General features: G+C 43.4%; 1 protein-coding gene across 4 annotated transcripts in view; it reads left to right on the top strand.

Moving 5' to 3' along the window:
- Positions 1-27,306, top strand: part of PTPRG (protein tyrosine phosphatase receptor type G) — a 578,270-nt gene that overhangs the window by 474,234 nt on the left and 76,730 nt on the right. For 2 of the 4 annotated variants that reach the window (XM_088662505.1, XM_035106777.3), the window contains exons 9-12: positions 13,621-13,805; positions 17,826-17,934; positions 19,492-19,541; positions 21,117-21,882. In XM_088662505.1, the coding sequence (XP_088518631.1) occupies positions 13,621-13,805; positions 17,826-17,934; positions 19,492-19,541; positions 21,117-21,882 (1,110 nt within the window). Of the gene's footprint in view, positions 1-13,620; positions 13,806-17,825; positions 17,935-19,491; positions 19,542-20,978; positions 21,883-27,306 lie in introns of all 4 variants that reach the window. The other 2 variants (XM_035106776.3, XM_035106775.3) reach the window with 1 other exon arrangement.

The raw sequence follows: 27,306 nt of genomic DNA, 5'->3' as shown, positions 1-27,306 counted from the left end.
TTTCCTGGGTGGCTTGGCGGTTTCTCCCAGGGACACAGGGCCAGCTTGTCCTTGAGTGGCCGCTTAAGACTCTGTCTGCAGTGACAAATGGGATGCAGTTCTCTCAGGGTTGGTTGGGGTGCTAAGTGGACAACAAGCTCTAGGTGCATTTTTTGCAAACTTGGAAAAAAAGAAATACGCTCTTCCAGGGTTTCCAATCTGAAATGAATTGTCATGCCTCCCTCTGAAGGTGACAGGGCTGGCTTGTAGGTATTTGTTGCTGAGAGACAGCAATGTGACTCTTCTGCAGCCTTTGCCTCAGCAAAGGTGAGTGGGGAAACGAAATGGCTGATCTGCTGCACATCCCGAGCTGCTGACATATAAATGTAATGACTTGAAGTCAGAATCCATGAGCAGAATAAGCTCAGCTTGTTTATTCAACTCCTAACATCACTACATTCCTCTGTGGTGTCATCCATTCACAAAAGCACTGTGGACATTGTTGTTGTTGTTGTTGTTGTTGTTGTTGTTGTTGTTGTTGTTGTTGTTGTTTACTGGCAAACAAAAATAGAAGAGCTTTGGTCACACGCTGACTAACATCCTTGTTGATGGTGTCAGAGAATAACAGCAAAATTATCAGGGTGTGTGTGTGTGTAGAAACTGCAGTTGATGTTCCTGGGATTGAGCACCCCGTTCTCACAGTGGCCATCTAGATGCCTGTGGGAAACTGGCAAGCAGGATCCGAGCACAAGAACCCTGTCCCCTCCTGTTGGTTCCAGGAACTGGTATTCATTCAGAAGCATCACTGCACTCCCTGTTCAAATTTCACCTCAGTCATGAACTCACTGCATGTCCTTAGGTCCTGGAGACCTGCAGACCAGCCTTCCCCAAACTAGTCCGCTCCAGATATCATTGGACTACAGTACTGCAACTTCCGTGTCTGACTGGGGCTGATGGGAGTTGTAGTCCAACCACACCTGGAAACCATTAGGTTGAGGAAGGTTGGAGCAGACAGTGCTGATCTTAATGCAGGCATCCCCAAACTGCAGCCTTCCAGATGTTTTGGCCTACAACTCCCATGATCCCTAGCTAAGAGGACCAGTGGTCAGGGATGATGGGAATTGTAGTCCAAAATATCTGGAGGGCCGAAGTCTGGAGATGCCTGTCTTAATGGATCAATAGGCTACAAGGGAGCTTCCTATGTTTCTGAAGTATTTATTAATGTCTCTTGTGGAAGTACCCTTATCATTTGTGGCCTGCACCAGATCCGGATTCTTATCTCCCTGCCCTTTTTCTGAACTCTTTCAAGTACTCCATCCTCCAACCAAGATCCTTGCCTCCTTCCCAGCCTCCTAGCTCCCTTAGTTGTCATCCAATTCCACCCTTATCTTTCCCCACAACTGAGTCCCTGTTTTCTGTTCTCACATGTCTGGAGATAGGAATTCTGGTTTGGCGAGACACTATTTTCATCCAGACTTGGAATATTCAGGAATATCTTTCACAGCAGATGAAATGCAGACATTTTTGCTGGATTTTGTCATCAATGTGCTACAATTAACAAAGAAAACTTAGCCCCTTCCCAGAGATAGTATGTCAACATATACAGGGATGGTGCTTAGCCGCCATTTCCGCTGTTTTGAATTGCTATGAGTTTGTATTTAATTTTATTACTTTATTACCTCGGTCCTGTATACCTGAAGGAGCGTCTCCAACCCCCACCATTCAGCCCGGACACTGAGATCCAGCACCGAGGGCCTTCTGGCGGTTCCCTCATTGCGAGAAGTGAGGTTACAGGGAACCAGACAGAGGGCCTTCTCGGTAGTGGCACCCGTCCTGTGGAACGCCCTCCCAGCAGATGTCAAGGCAATAAGTAACTATTTTACATTTAGAAGACAACTGAAGGCGGCCCTGTTTAGGGAAGTTTTTAATGTTTGATACTGTACTGTTTTTAATATTTGGTTGGAAGCCGCCCAGAGTGGCTGGGGAAACCCAGCCAGATGGGCGGGGTATAAATAATTTATTATTATTATTATTATTATTATTATTATTGGATGACATGATTTGTTTATTGCCTTATTTATATGCTGTTGTGTTCCCTATATGATTATAATGTTGCTTTTTAATGTTATTGTTGTTACTGTGAGACGGTTTGAGCTCAGCATTGCTGTTGGAAAAGCAGCATACAAATTTTCTAGTCTGACCAATAAAAAATAAAAGAAATCAAGAAGGCTATGAAAGAGTCCTTAGCAGTTTGATCTGTTGGTTTCCCAGACTTTTATGGATCTTACTGTGAGTCTACAGTAAGCCTATTTTATTTTATTTTCCAGAGCATGTTGTTTTATTTTCTGTCTCCTGTCACTGTAAATCAAGACTGGCTCTTAAAATTGTCAACAAGGTGAAAACGTGACTTCTTTGCAGCATTTTAGATCGGAAAGTGATGTGCAAATCTGATCTGGCAGTCAGAATAACCTGAACTTGTATATGATTTATTGATCCCGGACTGACAAGTAGTAAATAAAGCCACACATCCCATATTAAGTAATGGAGAATGGCCACAACCCACTTTAGTGCCATTGGACTTTTATTTTCTTTTTATGGCACTACTCCAGAGTAAGTGGGCTGTGGATTACAGACAGGCCCTTTTGCTTCTCAACATTTATTAGTGTCTGTCAAGGAAACCAGCATAATGTTGCTCATAATAATGCCAGCAAATCACCACTGCACTGTCAGAGGTGTGATTCAACTCCAGGGTCAAGGTCTGGAAGTATTTCTGCTGTTGATCTAGATCAGGGTCCCCAAACTAAGGCCCAGATGTCTGATGCAGCCCAATCGCCTTCTAAATCCGGCCCGTGGACGGTCTGGAAATCAGCATGTTTTTACATGAGTAGAATGTGTCCTTTTATTTGAAATGCATCTCTGGGTTATTTGTGGGGCATAGGAATTTGTTCATATTTCCCCCCCCCCAAAAAAAATAGTCTGGCCCCCCACAAGGTCTGAGGGACAGTGGACCGGCCCCCTACTGAAAAAGTTTGCTGACCCCTGATACCCCAGCAATGCATGCCCATCAGTGGGGAATCTAAATGCAAAACCTTGTTGTTGTTGTTGTTTAGTCGTTTAGTCGTGTCCGACTCTTTGTGACCCCATGGATCAATGCCTTGTCATGGCGAAGGGGCTTGAATAACTCAGAGAAGCTATGAGCTATGCCATGCAGGGCCACCCAAGATGGACAGGTCATAGTGGAGAATTTTGACTAAACGTGATCCACCTGGAGCAGGAACTGGCAAACCACTCCAGTATCTCTGCCAGGAAAACTCCATGGACAAAGACAACAGGCAAAACCTAGTAGGTGCCCATAAACTGGCAGAAGCTAGGCGCCTCTAGGAATAAATGTCTGCAGAAGCAGCCCTTTCCTTCTGCACATGAGGATTTGCAGTGCCAGCTCTAGGTTTCCAGGGCTTTAAAAAGGTCTTTTTCTTTTTTAAGGTCTTGCCTTTAGAAATATAAGCAGGGCTGTACTTGTTCTACCTTCCCAGTCTCAAAAGTTTTTACAGCAAAAGGGACAATTTGGGGAGGATATGGACATGCAGTGAGGCATTCTTCTTGTACTGTCCTGACCATTTATGGTTATCTAAATCCATCTTGTAGCAAAGGGGATTAGGGTCACACTGTAAACTTTGGTTGAGGCTGAGCTGCATCTAATTGGTGTACTTCCATTGCTCAGCTGGAAGTGAGGTGTTGGAGGGTTTGACCAATGGACACTCGAATCCAAGCAAACTGCTCCGCCACAGCTGCATCTGGAATGTGGAATCGAGTGGATACTTCAGTTTGAATGATTAGACTCCTAAGAATCTCAAACCCTTAGCACACATCAGTTAAGGTGCATCGTGAATGTGTAATGGGGGGAGACAGCAAGATCGTGGCCCACCTGACCCTGGGGAGGGGGGAGCTCGCTCGATTGGATTCAACGTGTGGTGCGGTGGTGATGCCCTATGTACACATACCTAATTGTGGCTAATTCTTACTAAGCAAAATCAGGCATAAGGAGTGCAGGTTATTGAACCTTCACATGTTGGCATCTGAAGTAGAGTGAGTAAGTAAGCAAGCAAGCAAATAAATAAATAAATAAATAAATAAATAAATAAATAAATAAGAATATAAAAAAAATATCGCACATATGATTGAGGATTAGGAGTTCTTTTTTGTTTCATATGATTTTTATTAAGTTTCCAAACATAGGCAGTTAAACATTTCGTATGCAATTATGTACAATTAATTGTTATATACAATACATCAAGATATAGTAAAAAAATACAACTGCTACCACCGCTTCCCCTACCCCACATCCTTCAATATCAACTTCTTTTTCCACTTCTTATTTTATCAGTTCTGCCGAACTTAGCTTCCTCCTCCTTTCACATCTGGTTTTTTGTTTTCATCTCCTTATTTTTCTGCTCATTTCATTATTTCTATACGTTTTCTTTTTTGCCTTTATCTCCGTTGTACCCCTTTAATTTAACCAATTGTAGGTATTTTGTCAAGCCAATTAGTGTTATTGTTGGCTTGTAGTATACTTTCAGATATTCTCTAAATTTATTCCATTCTCTTTGAGATTTCTGATCTTTTTGTTCTCTTACTCTTCCAGTCATCATGGCCAGTTCTATATACTCTACCATTTTTTACCCTCCACTCGTTCACAGTTGGAATGTCTGGTGTTTTCCATTTCTGTGCCAGCAGTATTCTGGCCGCTGTGGTTGCGTACATAAATATTCTGTGATCCTCCTTTTAAATTCCCTTCCCCATCAAACCCAGTAAAAATAACTCTGTTTTTTTAGGGAATGTATATTCTTCATCCCCCCTGTAGATCTTTTCCTTCAGTATCTCTGATAAGGGGTGATAAATTGTTGTTTATAGAAGTATATTTGTTATATCATTTCCAAAGCTTTGGGGCTCATTAACAGTGCTGTTGCAAGCTTCACAACACTTACCCGAGAGTCCCCCGAGGTGTCCTCTTGACATCAGAGTTCTCCAGTGCAGATGCCTGATTGCCTCCCCAAAGGGGCCAGATTGCCCTTCGCCAAAGCCTCACATGGCGCTGCCTATTCACCCGTGGGGATTTGCCTTCAAGTGCCACCTTTAATTGTGATCCTAGACTTAGTTAATGAACAGTTATAATTTTACTACATTAGCACCTACCAAGTGGCGTTGACTCTAAATCGGCACCTGTGATATTTCTCAAGTATTCCGCACAAAATCTCTCTTCCCCTCCTCCAGTATTTACATCCTCGTCACATGCCTCCTTTTCATAATGTACCTTGCATCGTGTTGGCACATCAGTAAGATTCTAATCACATCTTTCAGTGTGGTCCCTTTGGATTTTTCCATCATTATTATAATTATAATTATTATTATGTTAAGGTACATCATGTGTGGATTTCAGATTTCTGCTGCCTTGTCATAGATTTTCCCTTTTCATCATTTCCTTCATTGGTACAGTTTCATTGATGTGTCAGCCTGAGAACAGGGCCTGGTGTCGTCATTGTCTATATATAGTTTTTCGTTAATTGCATGGCTGCTAACTACCTTGTGTGATAGTGCCCCCACACCTCTGCAAGTCTGTCTGTCCTTGTTCTCCTTCTAAATCACTTACCTCTGAAACCTGAGAGGTAAAAGGAAGCTAGAATGCATGTGTACAAAATCTGTCAGCATTTCCTGTAAGTCCTACAGGTACTACAGAGGGGAATAGGTAGCCATTGGTGACTTTGTGATACCAGCAGCCACTCTCCGCTCCTCCACATGTAGCAGCTGGATGACTTTGGGCTAGTCACACTTCTTTGAAGTCTCTCAACCCCACTCACCTCACAGAGTGTTTGTTGTGGGGGAGGAAGGAAAAAGAGAATGTTAGCCGCTTTGAGACTCCTTAGGGTAGTGATAAAGCACGATATCAAATCCAAATTATTATTATTCTTCTTATTCTTCTTCCTCTTCTTCTTCTTCTTCTTCTTCTTCTTCTTCTTCTTCTTCTTCTTCTTCTTCTTCTTCTTCTTCTTCTTCTTCAAACATAGCAAGTCATGGTTAGCCCATTATATGAAAAAAGTACTGTATGATACATGTGTTAGTTGTGGTTTGCATGCTATGGCTTATCAAACCTACCAAGGTACAAAAATGACAATAATTCACTTTGAATGGTCAGTTTACGTTGGCACTTAATACCATTTTTGTCCCTTCTTTTGAAAGAGACAAAAATTAGTTTATTTTGATACCGAAATAAGCCCAGTTGGTTGAAAAATTAGCAAAACAGAGGTTTTTTCTAAACTGATGCAGAAATTGCATTAGCCTAAATCGCACAAAAATCGAAAATTTAAAAAATTTATCCTGCGCCCAATTTTGGACCAAAAAATCTTAAACATTTAATTTGAGGTTATCTCATAAGTAACCTAAAAAAAAAAATTGAAGAAAATCTGAGTTGTGAGAGCACATGGCACCAGGTGATTTGGCATGGAATGACACCCCCCTGCCAACCTAGCAGTTCAAAAGCACGTCAGAGTGCAAGTAGATAAATAGGTACCGCTCCAGCGGGAAGGTAAAAGGCGTTTCTGTGCGCTGCTCTGGTTTCACCAAAAGCGGCTTAGTCATGCTGGCCACATGATCCGGAAAAACTGTCTGCAGACAAACATCGGCTCCCACGGCCAGTAAAGCAAGATGAGTGCCGCAACCCCAGAGTCGTTCGCGACTGGACTTAACTGTCAGGTGTCCTTTACCTTTTTACCCATCCTCTGCACCCTTTAAAAATTCCTCTGATACAATCAATCAGATGCTCACTTCACTTAATAATAAAAATTAATTGTGGTTGCACAGAAGCAGAGCTTTGTGGATTTTGAACTTCCTCTCTCCAGATCATAGCAAGTCTTGAGATTTAGACTGTATATATAGTGGGGAACTTGTGGCCTTGCAGATGTTGCGGGCCTCCAACTTCCGTTAGAGCCGGCCAGCAGGAGAAATGCTCAGAACTGTTGCAAATTGTATTCCAGCAACATAGAAGGTTAGTCACTGCTACTCTGTAGGCCTCAGTTAGCAAGCTGTAATACCAAGAGGATATAGACATAGACATGAATAAAAGGAATCTGGAAGTCTCTGGAAGAATGTCTTCATTCAGTTGGCAAATTCTTGTTTTATAGTGTGTCATATACAATGTGTGATAGCAGGTTGAGAATGTCTGGATGCGACCCTTGCATGAAATATGAGCAAGATATTTCCCGTAGTTATGGGAGCTGCAAGAGGGAGAAGACCACCTGAGGTTCTTTTAAGCAGAACGTTTGTTTCAACAGTAGACACAATCTGTCATAGAGAACAAAACAGTGACAGATCCCAGTATTTAAAAAAGGAAGAATTTGGATGGATTTCAAGAGAACCAAGAGAAAATCTTGAAAAGGGGGGGGGGGGGCAAACAGAAATGAAACTTGTGGACTGGCTTAATGCATGTGCTATAAAAGCATGTGCATTTTTAAATGGCCTCTTTTAGAAACACCCTTTGGTCCCTCTTGCTCGTATTTCCTAATCCCCAATTGCAATCCAAATGTGTAAATTCATTCAGTCACAATGTCGTTTTTCGTTTCCTGTAGTTTGCCCGTTCCTAATCCCTCAGAGTAATTTACTACTGTAGTAACTGTACTATAACCAAAGTAAAAATAATTTACTGTTGCTGTTGTTGTTGTTGCTATTATTATTATTATTTATTTTTATTATTATTTTTACCCAGCCCACCTGGCTGGGTTTCCCCAGCCACTCTGAGCGGCTTCCAACACAATATTAAAATACAGTAGTCTACCAAACATTAAAAGCTTCCCTAAATAGGGCTGCCTTCAGATGTCTTCTAAAAGTCTGGTAGTTGTTGTTCTCTTTGGCATCCACAGGGCTGGTGCCACTACCGAGAAGGCCCTCTGCCTGGTTCCCTGTAATTTAGCTTCTTGCAGTGAGGGAACCACCAGAAGGCCCTCGGCGCTGGACCTCAGTGTGCGGGTAGAATGATGGGGGTGGAGACGCACCTTCAGGACCAAGGCCGTTTAGGGCTTTAAAGATCAGCACCAACAATTTGAATTGTGCTTGAAAATGTACTGGGAGCCAATGTAGGTCTTTCAAGACAGCTGCCCTGGACACAGAATTGACCTGCGCCTCTATGGACAGTCCAAAATAACTCTGTTAGGTCAATGTTAACGTTAGTGGAATTGATGTCCTTTACCTGTTGTTGTTGTTGTTGTTGTTGTTGTTGTTGTTGTTGTTGTTGTTGTTGTTGTGTTTCTTTGTTTTTTCATTTTGTTGATGACGCACAGTGGAGTAAATGGAGATAAGAACCTAATGGCGTATCAGCCCCCCGCCCCTCCACTCTGGGATCTCCTGCTCAAATTGTCTTCATAAGCTGGCCTTATGCTGTGTTACAGCACAGAAATGCTCATAAACAAGGTTTCCACCATTCTCCAATCCCTACCCTCCATAAGCAGCCTCAACTCACATTGTCTTTCCTTCCCATATCTGCAACGGAGAGAAAGACTTCAGAGCAAGATCTTAACTCAGTGGCAGGGCTTCTTCCTTGCTCGTAGAAGGTCCCAGGTTCAGTATTCTGCATCTCCAAGTAGGACTCAGAGAGATTCCTGCCCCAAACCCTGGAGAGCCCCTGTCAACCAGTTTAGACAGTACTGAGCTAGATGGATGGACCAGTGTTCTGACTCAATGTAAAGTGACTTCCTATTTTCCTAAACTCAGTTGCATGTTGTGTTACAGAAGTTAAGCATTGGCTGTAGTCTTCCTGTTCGGAGGGGAAAAGGCAACATGGGCACCACAGGGTTTCAAGGCTTTGTATTTAGCCTCACCCCTGAGATCACATTAACTACCTCTGCCCCACCTACAGTTAGTGGGAAGAGCCTTTGGTATTCATGGAGGCTCCTTGTGTGATTGTGAAGATCTGGGCTTTCAGTTGCAGAGGGAGTTTCCATGGATATGCAATGCTCCCTGCTAAAGAAGTCCGCTCCCCTCATAACAAGAGCATAGCTGCCAAGTCTCCCGTATTCCCCGGGAAATCCCCGTTTTTCCAGCTGTTCCTAGCTGAAAAAACTGATTTTTTTGTTTTTCCCCGGTTTATTCTGGCGCGGCGGCCATTTTGGAACTGGGCGGAGCATGCTCAGAAGCGACTTTGGATGCTGCTCTGCCCAGTTCCAAAATGGCTGCAGTGCGACTTCTGGTGCGGCGGCCATTTTGGAACTGGGCAAAGCAGCATCAAAAGTCGCTTCTGAGCATGCTCTGCCCAGTTCCAAAATGGTGGCAGCGCTACTTCTGGTCTGCTACTTCCGCCCGGTCCCTTATTTCTCCAACAGCAACTTGGCAGGTATGCAAGAGCTGGGAGAATCTTTTGACCTGGGGATGTGCATGAAATGCTCAGCTCTACAGTGTATCTGTTGCCTCTTCCGTCTGGAATGATACAAACATTGGGCTTCCCTCAGGAAGGAGAAGTGGGACAGAAACAATAAATGGAGTGAATAAAATCTGGGCAATGCTGTTACTCCCATTAGTATTCTTCACCCTTGCTTGCTTTCTGCGGGAGAAATTTGGTGGAATTGGCATCATAAAACCCACATAAAAATGGGTGGGGAGCAAAGCTTTGATCACAGAATAATGAACGAAGGGGGAAACAATGACACAGAAAGATGCAGATTTCTATAGACTGCCAAATTACTGTGAACTTTGTGTTTCTTTCTTTCTTTCTTTCTTTCTTTCTTTCTTTCTTTCTTTCTTTCTTTCTTTCTTTCTTTCTGGGGTTAGCTGCATTATTAGCTACTTTTATTACCGGTATGTAGCACCTTAATTAAATCATGGGCTGGAATGATCAGATCCAAGTGTTTTTGGTTCTATTGTGTCTTCAGCAGCTTTACCTATATTCATAAAGCAAATGCCTCGTTTTATAAACAGGGAAGAAAATTATTTTTGCTCACTCGTCAATTGAAGTATCCTAGTTAGCGCTTATCATGGTATGCTGTTCCCCTGTGCTTTAGAATAATTGGGGGCTGGGGACGCAGGTGGCGGGGAGCGGAGGGGGCTGAATAAATCAGGTAGTTAGTGAAGATTTCTCACTGTGAAATAGTTTCACTCTGAAGTTCATAGTCCTTTTAGCAAAACAAGAGGCTGAATCAGGGTGGCTGGGTGCCTCCTTCCATCTTTGGAGGCATCTCCTGCTAAAAGCCCCAGAATGCCATGCTGCAGTATTCCACACCAACCTAACACTGGGCATGCCCCCATGGCAGGATGCATTACTCCATGTCACCAGGATCATAACACCCCGGTTTGAACAAAGTGGCCTGTGCAAGAACAGCCTGCCGATTCCTTCAAGGGCTGCCTTTTCCCATGAAGCCTTTGATACACAAATCTTTTTTCCACCCATGTTTGTCCCTGCCCCACTTTCCTTCCCCTTGTCTGTTGCCTCTCCCCTGTGTCTGTTTCTAGATAGCAAGCCACTTGGGGCAGAGACCTGTCCTCTCATTCTTTGTAAGGTGTGCGGGAGGGATCAAGGTGGTTCGATATTAAATTAGAAATTAAATTCAAATGGGACCCTGACTTTTCTGGTTCATGAATACAAGAGGATTGTAAACAAACCTGAACCTCACTATTCAGGATACAGCTTATCCGTTCTCAACCATAAACCTGTATCTCTCTGCCACTCCACAGATTAGGTTTCAGCTCAGTTCAACTTGCACAGCAAAACTTTAGGCTGACTATAAAAGCAGACTTTTGCAGTGGATGGGGTCGGGGTCCTGATCATAGCTGGGGTGGGGCAGAGGGGCATTGTGATTGGCCCAGCCTCTTCCAGGGTTCTTCTCACCGTGTACATGGGTGGTGCTGTAGAAATGAATCGAATGAACAGAGCAGGGGGCGAAATCCCTTCAGTGCTGGTAGTCTGTCCTAGGACAAAATGTCTGACTGTGATGCAAGATGCATCCGCGAGACCTTCTTCCAATTTAGTGCAATAATAGTTACACTTTTATTGAAAGTTAAATTAATTAAAAAGAATGATGCCGTTGTAGGAGAGGTGTTATTTTTGTTGCACAGGTGTTGATGAAATTTTCATTGTGAATAATTGATGTGGCTATTTAATATGACAGAATATATTTGGAAAAAATAGCAGTTGCCACTTATAAGTGTCTGTGTGGGCTTCTTGCATACCTATTGTTAAAAGTCTTTGACGTTCAGATTAGCTTAACTGTGGACATAGGAAGCAGGTGGAGACATAGATTACAGTTACCTATGGAATAAGGGATCAGAAGCAAAGATTTGGGAGAAATAGGTTTGGTCCCCATTTTTCAGCAAACAGGTCCAATTTGCAATATTTTGACTAAAACATTTTTTTAAATGCAGGCATCAGGACTGCAAACCTCTGCAAATTTGCAATGCAGTTTCAGTTCAAAACTGTGTGTACAAAAGGTGTAGGTTTTTTTTGAGGGGGGGGGTCCAACTACGTATTTAGAGTAAAATGCATGCAATAACACTTGTTTTAGGGGAAATGCATACAGTATAAATGTGATTTATCTGGGTGTGTTTAATCTGCAGAATTGGGATAGAATGGACACCTTGATTGAAAATATGTGAAACTGACTCAGAATGGAAATAGTCGAACCCTAGTGGCATGCAGAGATAATGTGCACCCACGATTTAAGAGTGGGCCACGAAATCATGATCAACTACCCTCTCTCATTCACAAATTCCCTCAAGCTTCCTATATCATAGATCAGCATGGCAGGTAACATTGCCTGGTTGAAAAACCTCAATTCAGGACTCTGCTGGGTGTTTCCATGCCCTTCTCGCAACCCATAAACTGCGGCTATGCATTACATCTGCCCCTGCCCATTACAGTGTTTTACCATGACCTCTGAATGCAATATAGGTGATAGGAATAGGCAGCCTAATTGAAAAGACTTTGGCAAGGATCACTGGGAAGTGTATTGAATGGGTGAAAGGCACTCACTCTGCGTATGCGGCAGGATGGTGAGTGAAACCTTGAACTCCCACTGTCAGCAAATACACCCCATTATCTGGCATTCTCTGGGACTCTGAGGTTAAAATTTGGCAAGAAAGTTTGCGGACCTGTCCTGATGTTATGTTCATGAATCACGGTTTCCTAAGCTTAAAAATAACTCTCTTTATTGCAGGTAAAGCACAGCATTTTATCAATAGCCTGTTAGTGCCACCTAGTGTTCTCCATTTCCTTTACACTGTTGTTGCTGCTGCTTAAGAAAAAAATTGATTCAGCCGTTATAAATCGGCAGACCTCTAATTTCACACAAAAGGCATGCACTCATTTGCTGTCCAGCTGGAGCATTTATAGGTTTGCCCTGAGGTTTCCTTATTTCATCATGATCACTGTCTCTAGTTCCTTCCTCACTCGCAGAAATCATTTGCTATTGCTTTGCAGGCTTAGGGCACTTGTAAGCAGCATAGCTCTGCATAAAATCCTGTATTATCGTTTATCAATGCTTTCATTTGTTAACGTATTTATTTGTGCGCAGGGGACCCAGACACATCACTGTGCTAGTGCCATGCTGTTCTAAGAATGCTGAACTCTCTACTAACCTTAAGCATAGCTGGTCATCCAAAGCAGGGATGGCTCACACACCTCACCCCACCCAGTCTGGGGGACATGATCCAGCCTCCCCACAAGCAGATTTTTGCTCACCTCCTAAGACCTCGCCGATTTTTGCCGGCGGCAGCAAAAAGAAAAGCTCAAGTAAGCATAACCTGAACGGGATGCAAATTGCACCCTCCCTAGTCATCAGAGCAATCTTTTGATGAGCAGAAAAGGGTTGATAAACTCCTTTCCTTGGCTGAGCTGCACAGATAAGCGGAGAAGAGAGGGCAGCTGCGTGTCTCGTGCATGTGTGTGGTATCTGCAGACGAGAGAGAATGGGCTGGCTGGCCAAACCCATTTTTAGTTACACTCACCAATGCCATAGAGTCCATGGGAGATTAGCCAAGGGTGAATGTGGACCTTGGGCCAATTTTTTTTTAAAAAGACTAGTCAATTCTGCTCCAGACAGACACTCTTAAAAGTGAGATGCCGGGGATGAGCAAGAGGAGTTAAAAATAATAATGAGTCTCTTGGTTTTTCTCAAGAAGCACAACACAGAAGACATGTATGCAGTTCCGGTTCAATTATTTAACATTTGCACTGAAAACATGTAGAAAGGGTTTGCTGCTGCAAGCTTTCAGTAATTGGTGTGTATAGACTACCCAAAGCAACGAACCATACAGGCTCTCTTCCCTGTCTTGTATTTTCTCCTGGTGAGCTAATTTTAGAAGCTGTGGGCCTGACAGGTGCAGTTGGTACGTTGCAAGCCTCTCTGAATCCCCAGTGTCGGTGATGCTTTCCTGTCCCTTGTTGTGGGACCAAGATGTGGACTCACTGTCGTGGTTTGAAAAGTCCCTGGAGAAGGAGGGAGGCAGAAAAGAAAGCAAGAGAGGTTGCAGCAATAACTGCTTATAGTGGTAGTGAAGTGTTTTCCACTCAAGATTAGATCGGGCTTCTAAATTAATGCTTAAGAGACTTTTATTTCTCCCAACGCTTTAGAGGCATGGCATATTTATTTGTTCCCCCTTTTTGCTTAGTTTGCAGTACTCCGCCTGTCAACATGAAAGTGCAGCCGGTGAACAGAACCGCCTTGCTGGTGACGTGGAATCAACCGGAGATGATCTACCACCCTCCCATTATGAACTATATGATTTCCTACAGCTGGGCTAAAAACGAAGATGAAAAGGAAAAAACCTTCACCAAGGACAGCGACAAGGACCTGGTAAAAACCAGAGCGTCGGAAGTTGCCATTAGCGTTAAGAGAGCCTTACTGTGTGTTTCCTCGGTAGACGGCTGGGGGATGAATCACTTGGGTCTTAAGCTGAATGGGTGGTTTCTGCCTAACTCCCTTTAACACACATACGGAGTTTGTTGGTATCTGTGCCCTGTTCCACAACTTCAAAACATCTGAATCTGATTCTTGGTTTGTATAGGTATAGGAAGAAGAATGGCCAAACACCTTCGTCTTCTTGTTTTGCACTTATAACTCTATGGGGAAGGACCGTAGGGTCAGAGATAGAGCATCCGCTTTGCATTCAGAAGCTCCCAAGTTCAACCCCTGCCATCTCCAGGACCAGGAGAGAACTCTGCCAGAAACCCTGGAGAGCCACTGCCAGTCAGTGTAGACACTACTAAATGGATCAGTGATCTCATGCATTATGAGGCAGCTTCCTAGCCCTTCAGCTTGGAAACAAGTTAAGCTTGATGACGGAAGGAGCTTGCTTCCCTGCAAGTTGCTTCATACCAAGGGACCTGTGACCCTCTGGATGTTACTGGACTCCAACTCCCACCACCCCAGACTATTGGCTGTGCTGGCTGAGGGTGATGGGAGCTGGAGTCAAACAACATCTGAATGCCCATAGGTTCTCCACCCCGCTTTATGGCAGAAGTTGCAAATCCCTCTAATGGTCCTTATTGTGAATAGGAGATGAGCAATATTCTGCGGCTGTTCATGTTAGCACATCCATTGCTTGTTTGCAGGATTTGGCCTTTGGAGCCGGCTGTACATGCAGTATATGTACCTTTGTAACGGGTGGCTTAAATTTGAGAAGAGACATAAGCCCAAATCAGGGCAGTCTATTTGGGTTTGGAACATTGGCCTAGCACTTAAGGTGGGATCTACTTGGCATTCAACTTGCTGCCCAAGCAGAGGCAAGCGATAAATGTACAAGCCTTTAAAATTCCATGTGTCTAGAATGAAAGTGACATATTCCATTTTGAAAGGGCTCAGTTTATTGTTAATCAAAGCAAGCTTCTGGAATAATGAAATCAGTAATTGTATATGCACATAAAAATGCAGCCGCAATGAGTGAAATTTCTAATGACAGTTATCCTTTGCAACTACACACTCCTTGGGTACCATTCAATCAGTTTATAGAATAATACATGTCTTATTCTCCCTTAGATTGAGGTTCTTTTACTTAATTTCCATTTATATTTTCAATTTCCCCCCACTAGAAGTTGTTATCTGGGTCGCGTTAGGGAGTGATGTGCTTCATGAAATCAGAAAGCAATCTTCTGAAAGGTGCCCAAGGTTAGGGCTGTATTATAATCTCAAACTTGTCATCATTTCGCACTCTTAAGGGAGATTATTCCCCCACCCACCCACCCACCCACCCCCGTTTCTAATTAGTAAAAAGAACAGAGTGCATTAATCAGGAAAAATATCTAGTTACAAACATAGGGTGTAGTCCCCCAGGAATGACTGTTGCACAATTTCCATTCATTTTCATTGCTTTAGAATTGATTGCTTAGCTATTACAGATGCTATAATAATTGGCACTTTAGAATCATGATTTCCAGCCAGCATCAATCTGTGGCCAAGAGGATGGCAGCCTAACTGGACGGGGCAGGGGGTGGTTTTGGTTTTTTACCCCCTGCGCTTTTCTTCCCTGTGCCTTCTCAGTCTTGTTCTTCTAGAACAGGCATCCCCAAACTTCGGCCCTCCAGATGTTTTGGACTACAATTCCCATCATCCCTGACCAATGGTCCTCTTAGCTAGGGATCATGGGAGTTGTAGGCCAAAACATCTGGAGGGCCGCAGTTTGGGGATGCCTGTTCTAGAATTATTTGGTGGGCTGGAGATTGGGGGCGGGGGGGGGGCGGAGAGAATGATTTACATAGGGAGAAAGGCACACACACACACTCTCCACCAGTTTACCCTATGAAAATGTCTGCCCAAACAATCCACATCACAGTTGCATGGGAGATGGATAAGTGGTTTGTTTCTGAAACTTTTTGGGCGGCAAGAAGTAATGGAGCCTTGAAAAGGAAAGGATTTATTTTTTGCCCGCCCATCCGCAGGAGCAAATAGGTTTTTTCCCCCACCCTTGGGTCTTTGGGGCAGATTAGAAAATGGTAGAATATTCAACCATGAGTAAAGCAGCAGTGATAAAAGAGTGCCTAGCCAGGAGTCTTTCTCCTGATGAGGAAAACAGCAGGCAGGCAGGGAGTTTCAGGGGGAAAGCTGGGCTTCAGCTCTTGTGCTCAGAGGGTCTCCTGACCTTCCAAAGTGACCTGACCTGACATGTGAACCAAGGATCCAGTGAAAAAGTCCTCTCTTTTTTTTAAAACTAGCTTAAAGACTAGTTTTAGAGAATATTCTAGTTTTCACGTGGTCCGTCTCCAGGTAAACCTCTGATGAGTGCATGACCCAAAGAAAGCCTTCTGATTTCTTGACAAAAAGAAACTCTGCAAGAGCAACTAGAATCATCTTTCCATTGTGCCTAGCGAAAGCAAACTTTTGATTACACAGACAAGGATTTCACACGTAAGCTTTTTCTGATGAGGCCTGTCCGGGCTTTTGAGTCACGTTGAGGCTAGCCAAGTCAGAAGGTCACACAGACCTTTAGTATCTGATACATTATGACCCAGGTGGCACTGTGGGTTAATCCACAGAGTCTAGGGCTTGCTGATCAGAAGGTGGGCGGTTCGAATCCCTGCAGCGGGGTGAGCTCCCGTTGCTCGGTCCCAGCTCCTGCCCACCTAGCAGTTCAAAAGCACATCAAAGTGCAAGTAGATAAATAGGGACCGCTCCGGTGGGAAGGTAAACGGTGTTTCCGTGTGCTGCTCTGGTTCGCCAGAAGCAGCTTTGTCATGCTGGCCACATGACCCGGAAGTTGTCTGCGGACAAACGCCGGCTCCCTCGGCCTATAGAGTGAGATGAGCGCCGCAACCCCAGAGTCGGACATGACTGGACCTGATGGTCAGGGGCCCCTTTACCTTTACATTATGACCATATTGTCAAAGGGACAGAAATCTGGAGCCCCCCCTCCATACTTTGAAAATTCCGTTTACCAGCTGCTTTTATCGTTTTGTTTTTGGAATATTTGTAAATCATTTGCTGTATTTGACTAAAAGCCATTACAAATCCAGTTACAAAACTCTGGTATCTCTTCAGATCGTATACATATTTGTAAAATGTGTTTTGGTCCCCTTAGGGCAGAGATGGGCTAGGGAACCTGTGGTCTTTGACATGTTTGTTAGACTCTAGCTCCCATGATCCGTGACAAGGAGTTGTGCTGGCCTGGGGCTGACGGGAAGTCGAATCCAACAGCATTTGGATTGCCAGTTCAGGCCTGGTGGTCACATCCAGCTCTCTTCAAGCCTCTCTTTCTGACCCTCAGGAAACTCTGCAAGGCCAGACCTGGAGCTGCTTTGAATGTTTTTGCCTGGCTGGAATATGTCCTTGAATTTGACAGTGTGAGAAGGTTGTCTGGAAGGAAATAATGACCCCGTGGGTTTAAAAGGGTTCCCCACCCCTGGAACAGAATGATTGAACTTGGTACATTGTACATTCCTTCCAGCGACCTAGAAAATTTGTATTCGGGGCTCGAGTCGCACTCCCCTGTGACATCTCTGCTCAAAGGCAACTGCTAAATGGTAGCTGATCTGTTCCTGTGCAGACAGATGCTCCTCTAACACTCTGAGGTCAGGCATGGCTGGGTTATATGATTCCGCAGATCCCCTCATCGCTAGTTTCATCTGCTTATTGTACACAAAGGCTGACGTTTGCTTCTGCCCAAAGAGCTGCATAAATCCCGTAGAATTTGTATGTTTGTTCCTCTATGCCTTTTGGCATTTCTCCTCATCCCAGATCCTGCTCCAGGGGGTGGGTTTCTCTCTGATAAGCTTGCCCCTTTGTGTAAACTCTCTTCTAAGTTTTCTTTTTGTTTTACAGACTGATCGTTCAGTATCCAGTTGGGAGGGATAAAACTGAATAATGTCTATTTTTTTTAAACAGAAAGCCATCATTAGCCATGTCTCACCTGACATCCTTTATCTGTTCAGAGTTCAAGCAGTGTGCCGAAATGACATGCGCAGTGATTTTAGCCAGACAATGCTCTTTAAAGGTAAAAAACCATGCAATTATCCTGTTCTCTTGCAATGTTCCCCTTGGCCAGGGAAAAGTGCGTAGAGTTTAAAGTCATGGGGAGGGGCGGTCAAGCTGGCATGGTATTTAGGAACAGTGCTTTTTATAAAATTGCGTCAAGTGGAAACGCAATTTAAAGAGAAAACTTTGCTGACATACATGATTCACAGTATGACAAACCACTGAGTTCATTTCCATCAACCCAAATTGGGAGAGAGAGAACTGACCCTTGGCCAGTGCTATTGTTGCAGATCCGGCATACTTCAAATGCTATATGAATCCTGAGAAAAATAATGGAGTGGGCTTCTGAGTTCCACAAAAAAATCCGGAAAAGCAAACCTTGCAAAATTGTTACTCCTCCTCCTCCTATGGCTAATCCTTTTCTCAGTAGGTGTAAATTGCTTGCTGTCATCATAGCTGCCAAGTTATCCCTTTTTTAAAGGGATTTTCCCTTATGCTGAATAGGCTTCCTCGCGAGAAAAGGGAAAACTTGGCAGCTATGGCTGTCATACTCACGCACCAACCCCAACTATACCAGCTATGTATTGTTATGGGTTTGACATTGCAAATGGGGCTGTAATGTTGAAAAACGTGATAGTGTTTTCCTTGCAGAGCAAAAAAAAAAAGACCACTGGCATTCACAACAGTGGTCTTGTTCTTATGACCCCGTGCTCAGGTTTAGTGATATCCTGTGTTTGAAATGTGTTACAATCCCTTTTTTAAAAAAAAGCTGGTAGCTATCAGAGAGTATATGCCTCTTTGTATTCAAGCGGATCAAGACCTGGGGAGAGCTTAAATATTTTAAAATCATATACACCTCTCAGAAAGGAGAGTTGGATCCTAAAAAATGTCTGCCTGTCTGAAGCTGCAGACACAGAAACAGAGCTGGGTATTCAGCCACTCCTGTGATGCAATCCTGACCCTGTTTCTACTGACACAGATGCAGATCCAAACTGAGGCAATTGTCTCAGCAGTAATAATTGAACTTTTAATTCCAGAAACAGAAGCTTGCCCTCCCTTGCACAAGGCCGGACCGGGCCCTCAATGGCCATTTTATATTTACACAAGGCCTGGCATTTGTGGTTACAAATGTTGACCCCTGACTGCCGAAAGACTGAGGTGGCTGGGGGTAGGGGTGGGAATCAGAGATGGTTTGACAGGAAAAGCAGGAAAAGTATAACAACAGGAAATTCATTTCATAATCTTGTAATATGCATTACTGGCTTGTGGGAATGCAGAACAAGGGCAGGGAAAAGTATTTAGAAGCCTCAATTTTCATTCCGAGGAATAATCTTGTTTATAGTTCCCCTCTGCCTCAATACAAGCTATTGAAAAAACCAATCGATTGGAAAACAGCCATTTCTTTATCTTTGAATCCAGACTATTGGAGCATTTTTTTAAAAAAAATTTTTTTACTGTAACTCACCCTGGGATCATTAGGCTAGAAACTGAAATGATTAAAACATAAAATTATAGTGTTTAATATTGTTTGCAGCTTTATCCACTTAAACATTATTATTACTTTTTCCTTCCCCAGCTAATACTACTCGAATTTTTGAAGGCACCAGAATAGTAAAAACAGGAGTGGTAAGTGGCATGAGTCATTGAATTTAATAGAAAAGCGTTTTTTAAAAAATACTTCAACATTCTCTCCAGCAGGTGGCAGCGTTATATAGTAAATGTCCTGATTTAAATCCTGATTTAAACGTCCTGAATTAAATTCAAAGAATCCAAGGATTTTGATGCAGAGTTCTTTTTTTGCCTTTCATCATTGGTTATAACTCAGTATTACTTATGATCCTAGGACTATGCTGATATGTTTGAATGTGTTAAATTAAGGCAAGTTAGTTAAACTGGGGGGTTTTTTGTTTTTGTTTTTTGGAAGGTGCTTTTACACTGAATAATACACCAAAGAGCATTGTAATTAATTGAGGGGAACCTGCTGATGTGAATCAAAAGAGTGAGAACATAGTATCACCATTTTATTTTTGGTTTTCTTTAGTCCTGTTTGGAACTGGCTTTCGATAGCAGCCACACAATCAGCAGTAAAAAGTTAAAAAAAACCTAAACATTAATGGTGTTCAAAATTCCTTCTTCTATTGCAAGCATGAGATTGATGGAAACTGGGTGAAGTTTTATAATAGGATGAAACTATCAGGGAAGTAAAACCTGTAGGTCTAATCAAACTAATTGATATTTAAATTAATATTCTTGTAAAAATAATAATCCACAAAACCTTCCTGTACCTTTTCCCGTTTCTGCTTGATCTGTTAGACTGTATTCCATTATTTAAAATTGACGAGTGGGTTGGCAGAAAGGTCATAACCTTTTTTTATTTAAAAGAAGTTGGTAAGGATGTGCCACCAAGCTAAACATAATAACATTTTACTATGTACTAAACATAATGAAAAGTGCATCCAAACAAAATTATAATGGAGCAGTAAAGGGTAAAGGGACCCCTGACCATTAGGTCCAGTCGTGACAGACTCTGGGGTTGCGAGCTGCAAATGCACTACACGGCCCTATGTTTTACTTATAATTTTATATTGGTTGGAGCTGAGTAAAAATGTCTTGACAAAATGGAATTCAAGTGGAAATTCCTCAAAAATGCAGAAAATCAATTTAGCATAATTTTTTAAAAAATTTTTACATGTCAATGCAAGCCAGCTAGAATTATTTTTCAAAATCCCATTTATTTCAGTGGGGAAGATTTAAGCCTCTGTTGCTTTAACTCACCTACTGAAAGCCATTGGATTTAGAATAGTTGAACTCATGAGTAGATCATACCTGCAGGCGGGGGGGGGGGCAGGGGGGAGGCAGGAGGAAATAAACCCTGTGAAATCCGTTGCTATGCCTTTCTTGATCTTAAAGGAGGAAACTGTAACGCTGACTCTGATTTGAGCTCGTAACAATACTGTAGTTGTCTTCAGCCTTCTGTTTTCTTTGTCTTGTGAATCTCTGTGTTGTTTTGTGCTGGCTAGCTTTAACCACAATTGTTTAAATATACTTGTCTTATTTAAACAGAATAATGGGCAGAATGGAGTGTTTGGAAAGAAAAGGAAATCAAAAGGAAAAAAGAGCCGAGGTAGCATGTCAGGTACCTCTACTGATGCTCTCTCTGCTGTGTTTTCTTCTCTTGTTCCCCCTGGTGATTTCTTCAAGCCTACAGCTTCTCCTGCACCATCAGCCGACATGGCTCCCATCAGTTCTGGATCTTCTACTTGGACTTCCTCAGGCCTCCCCTTTTCCTTTGTATCTATGGCCACTGGAATGGGGCCTTCCTCCAGTGGGAGCCAAGCCACGGTGGCCTCTGTGGTCACCAGCACTTTGCTTGCAGGCCTCGGGTTTAGCAGTAGTGGCATCTCCTCTTTCCCTAGTACCGTTTGGCCAACTCGCCTCCCGACATCTGTGTCGACCAATAAACAGTCGGCCAGGCCCGTCCTCGCCACCACTGAGGCTTTGTCTTCTTCTCCAGCCCCGGAAAGCGATTCCGCCCTCGCAAAAGACAATGAAGGGGCAGAGGATGGGGAAAAGGATGAGAAAAGCGAGAGCGAGGATGGGGAGAGAGAGCATGAAGAGGAGAGAGAAAAGGATTCGGAAAAAAGAGAGAAAAACGCTACAACCGAGGCTGCTGAGGTACAGGATAACACTGAGGCTACAGACACCACTCTTGCTCCCAACAGGACTACGGAGGGAGGGAATAAAACCATACCTGATCAAGGGCAAAGCCAAGACATTTCCCCAACAGGTAGGAGTCCCGGACAAGAAGGAGATATGGAAACAGACTCTCAATACGAAACAGTCCCTTCCACCCAAGTGCCACCAGCATACACAAATGAACAATACACTCGAGAAATTCCAAGAAGACCAGACACAGCATCAACAACACCCTTACCAAAAGACAACAGATTTATTACCATTTATCCAGGTGAGTTAACTGTGTAAGGTACCAGGGAGGGGAAAGAGTGGGGTCAGGGGACTGGGAGCGTGTCGAAAACTGCCCATCGCAACAAAATGTCACTGATGCTTTTCGGCTGCTTTTGAAGTGTTGTAAGCACCAACATTTGGGTTCATGCTTTCAGGAAACCTCATTACACGTTCTAGCAAACCCTTTTGTAATTACTGTGCTCGTGATTGTTTTGTACATTAATTTTTTTCCAGTATGGAACCTAACATCCAGATCTGGGGCGGTGAAAGGAAGGATAGGTGTCTGAATGGAAATAAATAGTTTTTGTGTAGGAGTATCTGTGTCTTGTGACGATTATCCATTGGAAGCATCACCCCAAATGTTGCTAGAGAATGGCATAACTGCAATAGGTTTAGGCATACTTTGAACCACATTCAACTCGTATTAAGTAGCCTTACCTACACACCCACACACCTCCCAAGCTTCTTTTCATTTGTGGGTCTTTTATAGAGGCCCGAGTTCATGACTTCACACAACACCCCCATTGCCCTGTCCACTTTAATCAGTGTTTGGGTTACTCTAGACCAGGCAATCCCTAAACTCAGCTTTCCAGATGTTTTGGGACTACAATTCCCATCATCCCTGACCACTTGTCCTGTTAGCGAGGGATGATGGGAGTTGTAGTCCCAAAACATCTGGAGGGCCAAGTTTGGGGATGCCTGCTCTAGACAAGTTTCCATTTGGTGAACAAGACAAGCAGCCCTCCAGTGCTATTGTACTGTACCTGGTTTTCAGAACTCACAATTCGCTCAGCATATGGGCAAATCTACTATGGGAGAAGCTGGGGGTGACATCTTCCTCCTGTTGGCTAATTTTAAACTAGGTATCCTGTTTCTCAATTTACTTGCATGCCTGAATTTCTCTGTGTAGGTGTGAGTTTGGGTGTGCAACACTGTTGTGTTTATTGAGCTCAGAGGCTGGTAGATTTCCTCAAGTTCTCCCACCAATCTGCTTAATGTAAAATTACTGCACTTTTTCTCTCCTGTTTTCTTCCACCCTCTTTTGTCCTTTGCCTCTTTTGCTGTTGGTTTTTAGTCACAGGCAATATCGTTTAATAAAATCATATTAAACAATAGTGGGGTGGGAAGGCACAGAAGCTAATAAAAGAGTAGATGCCATGCTTTAAAAAGCAGAAGTGCAATCCAAGTCAGTTTGGGGGGAACTCAAGAACATCGTTTCTGCCAAGTATGTTGTATGTATTGGGTGCAACGGGGTAAAAAAAACATTTTAAAAACCTACAACTTTGTTTCTCAAATACATTGTATAGAGGAGGCCTGCCGAAGGAACAGTAGGGCCACTGGACCACCACTGTGTAAGAGGAGCACTCAAGGATGACAGGATAAATGAGTTCTTTGCATCTGTCTCCACAAAGAGGGTATAGGAAAGAGGCCACACTCCAACAATTCTTCTTGGATGGTGAATTGGAAGAAAAAGTTGCACAGAAGAGATTTTGGAGCAAATACATTGGTTTTCAGAGGGGTGATTCAACCAGATAAGATGGCATTTGCCCAAGAGCTCACATTCAAAAATGAAATACTGACTTGGGCGCCCAGCCTCTTTTTTCTGACATTATCCTCCATAGAGGATTTGAAAAGGACTAATGAAGGGCCAGTCTTGCATACATGTACACAAACACACCTCCACATATTATCCTGGAAGCTACATAGTCAGCTAAATGTGTCTTGAATATTGGTCTATTAGTAATGTAAAAATATGTTTAAAATGGATTCTTTACCTGTTTGTTAGAGAAGAAGTAACAATCATCCAATGTGTTCCCGGCACTGGGAAGAACTAGATCCCATTCGATTGAATACCTGAGAATCTGTGGGGAAATGCTAGAGTCCCACAAAATGGGAAAGGAGCTAATATACTGCCGGATTTTACCACCTATGGTACCATGGACTTATAACTTAGTCCTGTTCGGAAGTTGGCAGTAGGAGTATCTAGAAGAAAAATTGTATCCATTGAAGAAATGAATGGAAGGAATTGTTCAGAAGTGGCTGGTCCATTCTCTATCTGGGGAGACCTAATCCATCCCCTAAGCAATCCCCTCCACCAAATGGTGCCATCCTTTTTATTGGTGGTAAAATAAAATAAAGCAGACAATCAGCCCGCCACCCTGATGAAGATACAAATGTCCCCTTCCCCAGTCATAAAAATCATTGGATGAATGGTGATGGGATGATGACCCTCAGCTGATCTGCACATCTCAACTGAGATTGGGGAGTTTTGTGGATATGTCCTCTGTGTGTGGGAGCGTGTTTGTGCATGCAAAAAAAGGCATGTGACAGTGTACGGTGGTCAAACTCATCACTGACACATGCCCACCAGAAGGTTGGCTGGGAGTGAATATCAACCAAAAAATGTTAGCTGCCTCCAGAACAGTTGCAGTTTCCTATAGACCCGCAGAGGGGAGACCAGCTTTCCCTGGATAAAGTGACAGTGATGTTATCTATTTTTTCCTTCCTCTTCTCTACACATTCAGTAGAAAAAGTCAGGAGCTACTTTTTGACAGCTTAGGTTTGTTGATTTACTTGAAGTTTGTTTTAAAATATTCTCCAACATTCAAGGCATTGTGCAATATTTAAAAACAGCTCAGTGGGATGAAATCACAAAGCAAGTGGCAAGCGATAATGATACAAACACCCCCAAAGAACTTAACCAAGTCAACAATACACCTTCCACAAAGATAAAATCTTACACATTAGAGCAGAGTTGGAGAATTTTACCTGTGACCCCTCAGATGTTGCTGGACTTCGACTTCCATCAGCCTTAGCCAGCATGGCCAGAAGTCAGGGATGCTGGGAGCTGTAGTCCTGCAAAATCTGGAGGGCCACACAGGAGCCCCAAATCTCAACCCTATATAGTGCCTTTCTCCCTCTTCCTTATCTCTTTGTCCTTCAAACCCTAAACAACAACAATAATTTTATTGCCAGGAGTTTTGAACAGAGGCTTGGGGTACAAGGCAACACTTAGTGCTCCTTTCTTAGCTCACTTCTTTGCTTTCATACCACCTCGTCTAACTTGAATTCTGTCTATTCTGTACCTACATCTGTTCTGCGTACTGTGTTGCTTTCTTTCCTGCTAAATAAATGTTTAGCGATTGTCATACTAATGGTGTGCCTTGTGTTTATTACTTACAAATCTATCTTCCAAGCATTTAGGGTCTGGTGACTTCTGTGTCAGTGTATCTGAAGAACTAAGTTTGGTCTTAGTTGGTCTCGAAGGTGCTACTGGGCTATTTTTTCAATTTTTTATTCCAAGCATTCAGTTTTTCAGGCTGGTGTAAACACTGGTGTTCCAGTATCTGCTTGGGGCTTTCTCACACAATAAGACCACCGTAAACCTCTGTGCAGTTGAACCTCTGCACACTGCCGACAGGAACGATTGGTGGTGGCGTGGAAAGAAAACCCATGGTGGGGGCTGACCACATGGAGTGATGAGCTGGTGGCTAGGAAATGGCTCACTGTATGGAGCAGCAACCATCTGGAGGCCATTTTAAGAGGGTTTTTTTTGCTTGGTGTAGCTCATTGCCAGCACCCCCATTTGCATGTATAATCTAAACTATGGATTAGTGGACATAAGCAAATGTGCAGGTTCCCAATGGGAAGAGCACAGGCACTTAGTTCCTTCTGTGATTCTGCTGCTGTGAACTGAGCCATATTTCGGCCTTGTGTTACATCATGGTTTCTTTCACTCCAGGCAAACCATAAACTGTAGCCAAGATTTGTTCTATGGTTCATGGGTTGTCTGGAGAAATAAACCAGGAGTCCAGGGGGAAAGGAGCAAAGCAGCTGCAATTGTCAAAACCAAGAGGATTCCCATGTTTGGTTTCCAGGTGTTCATCAGGAACAGATCACAGTAATCAAGCCAGACTCTCCCCTCCCTATACTCTGCAGGGATTAAACCGTGGGTCGGCAAACTAAGGCCCGTGGACCAGATCAGGCCCAATTGCCTTCTGGATCCGGCCTGTGGACGGTCCAGGAATCACCATGTGGATCGCCAGCATACATATTCTTTCCCTCTCCCTCACACGGCGGTGGCGCCTCCCTCCCTCCTGCTGGCTTTTCCCCGCCCTGCCTAGAGGAGGAAGGGGGTGGGCTTTGTTGGTGCCAGCAGCAGCAGCGCTCGAGCGGCCCCCATTTAAAGCTGCCCCTCTCCGGGGCCCTTTCGCACGCTGCTCATCGTCCCTCCGCTGCCCCCACCGCCAGCCCCTGCCGCTCGCAAGACACAGGTAAGCAGCCACTGGGGCTCGTGGTGCTCTTGCATCACCCCCCCAAAAAAATATAGTCCAGCCCCCAACAAGGTCTGAGGGACAGTGGACCCGGCCCCCTGCTGAAAACTTTGCTGACCCCTGAATTAAACCAATAGGTGACTGGACATTGCCTCATTGGAATACTGCCACCTCCCTTTCTCCCCTATTTACCCTGATATGCTCAGATCTTCTCCCTTCAATAGGCATGGTCACCAAGACGATCCTTTGTGTGTTGAGACTCATTTAGCCTCTGTACACCTAGGCCTTCAGTGTTGCTGTCTGAATTTCAGTTGTACGGAAAATTAAAAACAAGCTTGAAGTTGTGCAAAAGCCTTTGGGAATAACCTCATTAGGATAATTAAGCATCTGTGTGGGTTCCCTCTCCCCCCCTCCCCATTCTCCATATGTGGCAAGAATTACTAAGTTATAATTTCTTGTCATTCGTGAATGTTTTGCACTGCAGCATGTAGGAGCCTGCAATCACTAAGACAATTTGCATGCAGATAAACAAAAGAAAATCGGGCCAGATTTCGCTGGCAGACTGTGTATACACAATATGACACTGTAGAAAAGTGTTGCCAGTCTCAACAGAAAAAAAAGGACATACTAAGGTGTAAGAGGGAGGCGAGAGAAATACCTGCAACTAAATGGAAAGTAGCGTATGCTGCTGTTGCCTCTCACGCTGCAGCGAGTAAAATGCTTTAGCTAGTCAGTTACGGGTTTTTTAAGCTGCCCAGTGTCCGCTATTTATACTTGAATGACTCGTACTGTGCTTGAAACAGTGTGCATTGATCCATTTGCACACAGGGTTTCATGCTCTCATAGGTTCATGAGTGTCCTCCAGTTGAATGGATGGGTGTTCATTGCATGGTGGAATTCCGGTAATACTGTGTTCTGCCTGTATGTTTCTAGAAGAATGAGAAATAAAATGCGGGGGGAAATGGGAGAGAATTTTCATTCTGGTACAAAGAAATAATAATAATAAATATAATAATAATAATAATAAATATAATAATAATAATAATAATAATAATAATAATAATAATAATAAATATAATAATAATAATAATAATAATAATAATAATAATAATAATAATAATAATACTTTATTATTTATACCCCGCCCATCT

This window comes from Zootoca vivipara, chromosome 2, assembly GCF_965207765.1.
Source record: "Zootoca vivipara chromosome 2, rZooViv2.hap1.1, whole genome shotgun sequence".
Taxonomy (NCBI): Eukaryota; Metazoa; Chordata; class Lepidosauria; order Squamata; family Lacertidae; genus Zootoca; species Zootoca vivipara.
The sequence above is the reverse complement of the archived record's forward strand: the minus strand, read 5'-3'. Positions and strand labels throughout refer to the sequence as shown.